The sequence below is a fragment of the Aotus nancymaae genome, unplaced genomic scaffold, assembly GCF_030222135.1.
Source record: "Aotus nancymaae isolate 86718 unplaced genomic scaffold, 86718_ANA_hifiasm-v0.15.2.pri h1tg000031l, whole genome shotgun sequence".
Lineage (NCBI taxonomy): Eukaryota > Metazoa > Chordata > Mammalia > Primates > Aotidae > Aotus > Aotus nancymaae.
This window is the reverse complement of record NW_026988444.1, coordinates 1,783,279-1,791,302: the sequence shown is the minus strand read 5'-3', so window position 1 is coordinate 1,791,302 and position 8,024 is coordinate 1,783,279. Positions and strand designations below refer to the sequence as shown.

Genomic DNA, 8,024 nt, shown 5'->3' with positions numbered 1-8,024 from the left:
CAGGGGCTGAGGCCCGGAGCAGGCTCGCCCCAGCCTGGGAGCCCCTCGCCCCGGCTCCGGGAGGCAGGGGTCCGACTCGGGCCAGCTCCCACCTGCTGCGCGCACCGGGGACTCCCGGACGGTTCCCACAGCAACAGTAGGCGGCAGCGCAGGCGCGGAGAGCGCAGGGGGCGGGTGGAAGGCACTGCGCAGGCGCGGCGTCCCCGTTGCTAGGGTCGCCTCGCGCCCACCGGAGTGCGCAAGTTCGCGAGTCTCAGGGTGGCGACTGGAAGGATCGAAGCACCCTCTCTGCGCCTGCGCGCTCCGTGCCTGCGACGCAAACCTGGCCTCACCTTTTCCTTCCCGGAGTGAGAGGATATCGCTGTCCCGGTTCCTCCCTCCAGAAGACCCCCTCCCAGTCCTCTGTAGTTCCTGATAGTGCCCTGACCCCCGCTGCCACCGTCCTTCAGAGAGTAACGGAAGAGCTTCCCGGAGGGCGAGGGAAAGAGGGAAAGTAGCCAGCAATGTCGAACGCGTAAGTGATGGGCTCCCAGCCACAGCCATGGGGTGGGCTTCCCCAAGCCTGAAGGTGACTTGCTCTTCGCTTCTCTTATTTTCTTTTTTCTTTTCTTTTCTCCTCCACTCTCTTATCAACTTCCCTCCTCTCCCCGACTTTTTTTTCCTTTTAGGAAATTCAGATATGCCTCAGGACAGAGTATCTGCTTCTTGTAAGCAAGAAGATCATACACTTAGATCTCCCCCTCCCCCACGTAGCCCACCACCCCATGAAGATGAGCTTGCAGTCTTCCCTATAACCGCCAAGCCCTTAGGGGCTATTGCTGAAAAGAGTATGCCATTTTGTCTGCTTTTTTTTTTTTTTTTTTTTTTGGTCAGGTCCTGAAATTTCAGTCTAGAAAGATCTTGGGAAAGCGTTATTGTCATTTTCTTTTCACAAACTCAAGTGGCAGTGGTACTGAAAAGAGTGTGTGTGTAGCACCGTGTCGTTTACACAGCACTTGCACAAAGTTACCTCATTTGGTCTTCATAAGAATAATTTCAAATGGGTATTACAGTGCTGACTCTGTGGGCACTGTTCAAACTGCTTCACAGCAACTCTGTAATGTAGGGGCTGTTAACATTGTTATTTCCATTTGACAAATGAGGGAACTTGGGTATGAAGAGGTGAAGTAGCTCACACAGCAAGTAAACAGTGCCCAGGCCAGACACTGGAGCTCCAGCCTGCACTCTTGCTGTTACTCACCCTATTTTCTAGGCAAAGAAATAGGAGCAAAGAGGTTAACAGCTTGCCAGGGTTTGGGAGTGGGGAAGATCAAGACTTCTGTTTAAGAGCTGTTGAGTTGGAAGTGCCCATTGGGCATCATGTGGGGCTGAAATAGGCCGTTAAATATTCAGATCTTGGGTTCAGGAGCGAGATCTATGTCTGAAATACACACTTGCCCGCTGTCAGCCTGTGATGGTCTTAGTGAGACATTGAATGAGTATTAATAAAGAAGTATAAGGACTGAGCCTGGGATCATCCACAGGAAGGCTGAGGAGAAGAGTAGACCCAGCAAAGGAATCAAAGATGTGACCCATAAGGAAGAAGCAAGTGGAAGAAATAATAGTGTTTCTAGGAGAAGTAACTGTTTTCTCCTCTGTCAAGTGTTCCTGAGACAAGCTGGGGAGGAACTGAGAACTGACTGTTGATTTGGCAGTGGAGAGTTCAGCGGTGACCTTGGCAGGAGCTGATTCAGTGGTGTGATGAGATAGAAAGACTTACTCAAGTGAATGTAGGGGGAGAGAAACTGTAGGCAATGAGCATAGCTAACTCTTTAAAGGGGTTTTGCTGCAAAGGAAAGGAAATGTGTTGGCAGCTAGAGGCAGGGGACATGGCTCTGAGACAGGAAACAATGGAATGTTTGTGTGTGGAAGGGAATGACCCAGGGTGATGTAGGAGGCAGAGGGAGAAGGGGGTGACATCGTTCGTAGTGAGAGGACATGAGATCCAGGAAATGCTGGCTTTAGGGAGAGGAACTCAGCACTTAGCAATGGAACAGGTGGGAAGGCAGCTTCAAGGTGCTATTCAGTGGGTGGGTGCCCTGGAGGTGGCCTGGAAAGATGATGGTGACTGAGGGCAGTGGTGACAGCATCAGACGAAATGGGATTCAAAGCCAGAGAGTGTTGCGAGGAGGGAAGGCAGATGTCTGGAGGTGCAGTGAAGAAAAGGGGTCCCCTTGACCTAGCCCCACAGCCAGAGACAGAGGGCTCTGGGGGGAACAGAAGCCTCTACCGAGAGGGCTTCCAAACAGAGCCAGGCCTTCCTTAGAGCAAGAAGGCAAGGCGAGTATCTGGGAAAGAAGAGAGCAAACTAAATAAGATTGGAAGATTCAGAAGGTTTTATCATGTGCAAAATAACTGGAAAGAATTCTCATTTTGCAATATTCTGATTTCCCACAGAAGTGTATGCTATGTTTGAATATTCAAGTGTTTTCCTCTTCTACCCCCTCCATTATAGGAAAACTGCCAAGCTGTAGAAATAACAGTCTGGTCTTTTTCACTGTCACATTCAGTCTTCTCTACCCACAATCCTCCTGACTTCAAAATCTGTCATATTTCTAAGTTATATGCTCAAGTCTGAAACCAGTCATATACTTTTTAAAACTGTTTAAGTAGTCTCATGGATAAAATACTACCTTCTGTTTACAAGGTGCGGTAAAAATTCCAGGAACACTTTCACACCTGTTATTCCATCTGAATTCATCTGTTCTCACACTGCTAATAAAGGCACACCCAAGACTGAGTGATTTATAAAGGAAAGAGGTTCAATTGACTCACAGTTCTGCAGGAAAGAGAGACCTCAGGAAACTTACAATCAAGGCAGAAGGGGAAGTCAAAAACTTGCTTCTTCACATGGCAGCAGCAAAGATAAGTGCAGAGTGAAGGAAAAGCCCCTTATAAAACCATCAGATCTGGTGAGAACTATCATGAGAACAGCATGGAAGTAACTGCCCACACGATTCAATTACCTCCCACTGGGTCCCTCCCACAACACGTGGGGATTATGGGAACTACCTTCAAGATGAGATTTGGGTGGGGACACAGCCAAACCACGTCACCGTCCCACAGTAGTCCCCGGAGGTTTCCCGAGTCCGTCTCATCATCCAGGTTTGCCAGTGGGGGAGGCACAAGCATGAGGAGGTTGAGTGACCTCCGGGGATGAGCCGCTCAGGACACTGGTTTCTATCTTGTGCCTGTGATCCCAGCACTTTGGGAGGCCAAGGCAGCTGAATCTCCTGAGGTCAGGAGTTTGAGACCAGCCTGGCCAACATGGTGAAACCCCGTCTATACTAAAAATACAAAAATTAGCTGGGCATAGTGGCAGGCACCTATAATCCCAGCTACTTGGGAGGCTGAGGCAGGAGAATCACTTGAACCCAGGAGGCTGAGGTTGCAGTGACCCAAGATCGCACCATTGCACTCCAGCCTGGGTGACAAGAGTGAAACTGTGTCTCAAAAAACAAACAAACAAAAAACAGTATTTTAAATGCAGAGCAATTTTATCTTTAAAAACCACTTTGCCATACTCAGGGGAAATAAAGACATATGTACACGCAGAAACTGAGGCAGAAATGCTTCTGGCAGCATCATTCACAGCAGCCAAGAAGGCGGAAGGAAGCCGAGTGTCCATCAGCTGACAAATGGATAAACAAAATGTGATGTATCCATACGAAGGAAAATTGGCAATAAAAAGAAATGAAGTACAAAGTATGCGACCGTGTGGATGAACTTTGAGAACACCACACCGGGGAAAAGAAGCTCAGCACCAGACGCCCCCTCTTGCATGATTCTGCTTCTGTGAAATGTCCAGAATAGGCAAATAGAGATGGAAATTAGGTTAGTGGTTGCCAAGGGTGGGGAGGAATGAGGAATGAGGAATGGGGAGTGACTGCTGCACAGATGTGGGTTTCTTGCCCAGTGATAAAAATGTTCTGGAGTTGGATAGGGTGATGGTTGCACAACTCTATGTTAAAAATCACTGAATTGTACACTTGAAAAGAGTGAATTTTATGTTGTGTGAATTATCTCTCATCAATGTTCTTATGAAAAATCATCTTGCTGCCTCTGTTGTCTCATTTGACCTTCATGGCTGGGCTTGGGCAGAAGGAGGCTGGGGGCTTCGGGGTGAGGAGGTGGAGTGCCAGACCAGATGGGCTGAGTGCGAAGTGGGGGCTCCCCAGGCTGGCGTGGCCAAGGCATGGTGCCCAGGTCCCTGGCAGCCCAACGTGTGATGGGGTGTGGTCACATGGAGAGGCATCAGGACAGCTGGGGAGCGGGAAGCCAGAGACAGTCTCAAGGGAAGAGGGTCTGGCAGGAAGAGATGAAGCCATCTCTCAGCCCTGAGGAAAACACGTTATGATGCAGGGATCTGTGTGCTTTCAAAGCTGCTAAACATTTTCCTGTCAGCCAGGAATAATTGCCTGGTCTCTCCAGACAGGTATCTCCAGACAGCTATCCCCAGACAGACTGCAGGTGGGGAAGAAAGAAGTGGCAGGACCTGGAAGGCTCAAGCCACCAGGACTGGTTTTGGCCAAAAATTCCAGGTATGAGGAGCTCTGTGCTTCTCTGACCCGACTGAAGCCGTAAGGGCTCTGACCTGGAGTGGCTGGCTCCCCGTCTGGACAGCAGGTCCAGACATCCGGAAAGTCTGGCTATGTTCTTTCCCACCAGGTCAGCCGTGGTTTCCCCTGTTGGAAGCAGGAGCCTCTTCAACCCAAGATCTCTTGCTATTGATGGCTTTGGTCCTTGGCGAGGTCAGGTTATCCCACCTGAACTTCAGGGAGGCAGCCTCCTCAGGGTATTGTACAAACTTAAGGCTTGATGTTGTGGCCAGTGTTGGAAGTATGATGAGATGCCTTTTATCTTTTACTGCCTGTTCCACTCCCATATTTAAAAATTATTGCTAGATTTATTTATAGTCTTCAGTCTATTGTTACTGAATTCTTGGCCATATTAAATCTGTATGTCTGCCTGGAGAGTTTTCTGTTTTTATAGCTTGCCTTTTTTTTTTTTTTTTTGAGATGGAGTCTTGCTCTGTCACCCAGACTAGAGTGCAGGGGCCTGATCTCGGCCCACTGCAGCCTCCACCTCCCGGGTTCAAGCGAGTCTCCTGTCTCAGCATCCCAAGTAGCTGGGATTACAGGTGCATGCCACCATTCCCGGCTGATTTCTGTTGTTTTTAGTAGAGACAGGTTTTGTCTTTTAGAGAGGAGCAGATAGTGTCTTCTGCTTGCTCTGATCTGTAACTAGCATTCTAGAATTTTCTTTAGCTAGATTTTGTGGGGCTCCCACCATGTGAATTCTTAAATATTTAATATTCTTTATTGGTGCTGTGAATGGGTTTCTTCTTTCATTTTTTTCTCTGCATTAAAGTATTGCAATTTTGTTGTAATTTTTTTTTTTTTTTGAGACAGAATCTCGCTCTGTTGCCTGGGCTGGGGTGCAGTGGTGAGATCTTGGCTTACTGCAACCTCCACCTCCGGTTCAAGCAATTCTCCTGCATCAGCCTCCTGAGTAGCTGAGATTACAGCCACCCACCACCATGCCCAGCTAATTTTTATGTTTTTAATAGACCTGCAGTTCTCACCATGTTGGCCAGGCTGATCTGGAACTCCTGACCTCAAGTGATCCACCCACCTCAGCCACCCAGTGCTGGGATTATAGGCGTGCGCCACCATGCCCGGCCTTTCCTGTACTAACTGATGTATTTTTTGTTAGTGATTTCCTTGGATTTTGCAGCCATGCCATTTACAAGCAGTGGTGTTAAAAATGGTTTATATTAATTCCTTGTGTATCTCCCTCATCCCTTTTTACTGCCATTTTTGAGGGCATATTTCTAGCATTTCACCATTGAAGGTCCATTGGGTCACTGGTTTTTGGCACTTTGAAGAAGTCATCATCCTCCTCTTCTTGGGGTGTGGGGAGGGCGTTTTTAATCAGGCCTGTGCTGCAGGTTACAATTTACTGAGCATCTTCTTGGCTTCTGTGAAACAAGCTGGGGTTTTACTGGTCCGTCGCCGTGTGGAGTTATACTTTCCTCTGTGTTGAACCAAAAGGCACTCCTGCAATCACTCCTCCTGAGTTAGAGGGAACAATTCTTTTGATCTGGAGCTGTGGTCTGTTTTCTAAGTGGAATGTCAGATCTCAGTTCTCGACAAAATTAGCCTGTCATTTTCCTCTTGAATGTTGTCCTGGCCCCAAACCCTACTAAGTCCACAAAGCAACTTGAGCACTATTCTGTTTTATGTCAACAGTCGTCACACCTGTTAGTATGTTTGGCCTGTGTCCTCACTCAGACCAGTGAGTGCCCTGGGTTTACTGTCCCTTCTCGGGTCCTAGAAGTCTGGGCTTTGGGAGACTCACAGTGCTCGGCCTCTGCTCTTCATCGTTGTCCACAGCCACACCGTTCCCTTGATCATCTCCGTCATCTCCGTTGCTTCTCCCAGCCCCTCCTGCTTGTCTGTTTGAGGTGGGGCAAGCAGAACGTCAGAGTCCCAGGAGCTTTGAACCAGCATGAGGTGTTGCTTTTACTGTTGTTCTTTCGAGCAATAGTGGTGGTTGTTCCTGATCAATATAATCGTTTATTAGTCACTAATTCCGCCAGGAGTGATGGTGTGTTCTGTGTGAGATGGTTTGGATGTGTGTCCCCACCCAACTCTCCTGTCAAATTGTCAAATTGTCATCCCTAGTGCTGGAGGGGGAGTCTGGTGGGAGGTGATTGGATCATGGGGGTGGATTTCCCCTTTTGTGGTGACAGTGAGTGAGAACGGGTTGTTTAAACGTGTGGCACCTCCCCACCCTTCCTCCTGCTCCTGCTCCTGCCGTGTGAGACACCTGGTCCCACTTTGCCTCCACCATGAGTAAAAGCTCCCCGAGGCCACCCCAGAAGCAGATGCTGCCATGCTTCCTGTACAGCCTGTGGAACTGTGAACCAATTAAACCTCTTTTCTTCATAAATTACTCAATTTCACTGGGCGCTGTGGCTCACGCCTGTAATCCCAGCACTTTGGGAGGCAGAGGCGGGCAGATCACCTGAGGTTGGAAGTCTGAGACCAGCCTGACTAATATGGAGAAACCCCGTCTCTACTAAAAATACAAAATTAGCCGGGCATGGTGGTGCATGCCTGTAGTCTCAGCTACTCAGGAGGCTGAGGCAGGAGAATCACTTGAACCCAGGAGGTAGAGGCTGCAGTGAGCCAAGATCATACCCCTGCACTCCAGTAACAGAGTGAGACTCCATCTCAAAAAGAGAAAATGCAGGAAAGGGAGAGCAGGCATGGATGAGAGGGGACAGAGGAAGAGCAGAGAACGTGGGACCTGAAAGCCAGCGGATGGGGCTGGTAGGATCAAAAGCCAGCTGTTCCCCTGGGAAGACAGGAGGGGCCTGGTCCTTCTGGAGCAGGGCTAAAATTGGAGGACTGCTTGCAAATCTGTACAGGCCATGTTTAGGCCACCAATCACTTGTATACCCCAGAGAGCAGGTGGCTAAGCCACTGCCAACCAGGCAGAAGATAGCACATGCAGGCAACCTGGACTCAGGATGCCAGGCACAGGTAGCCGTGGGAATGGGTGGCTGCCCTCTCCCCTTAGCATAGGGAAAGACCTTACAGAGAGATACTGACATTTGGGGGGGGTTCCTTCATCAATGGTCAGGACTCTATACACCCACTTTCTGCAGCAAAGCCCCTTCCCAGACACACTGGCCTTCCAGTTCATTTTTCAGTCCTGGTTCATGAATGTAAAAGCAGAATCAAAAAAATCACCTGAAATGTGGTGGGCGGGGGCCGAGGGGGTTGGAATCTCCACCATGAATGTGTCGGCCCTGGCAGGAAAAGGGGGGACACTTACCAGGGCCTAATAAAGGGACCAGTAACAAAGATGTGGACACAGTCTAGGGAAACCAGCAAGGGGTGGAGCAGTATCCCAGGGCAGCCACAGCACAGCCACCGTAGCATCCCGGGGCAGCCACAGCACAGCCACCGCAGCAT

General features: G+C 49.3%; 1 protein-coding gene across 3 annotated transcripts in view; it reads left to right on the top strand.

Annotated features, from left to right (window-relative positions):
* Positions 1-249: 249 nt before the first annotated feature.
* The window catches only part of IQCA1 (IQ motif containing with AAA domain 1), a 180,527-nt gene continuing 172,752 nt past the window's right edge, over positions 250-8,024 (top strand). For all 3 annotated transcript variants that reach the window (XR_002479595.2, XM_021676891.2, XM_021676890.2), the window contains exon 1: positions 250-514. Coding sequence is in view for 2 of the 3 variants with exons in the window: in XM_021676891.2 (XP_021532566.2) it covers positions 504-514 (11 nt within the window). In the remaining variant the exon portion in view is untranslated. The remainder of the gene's footprint in view (positions 515-8,024) is intronic.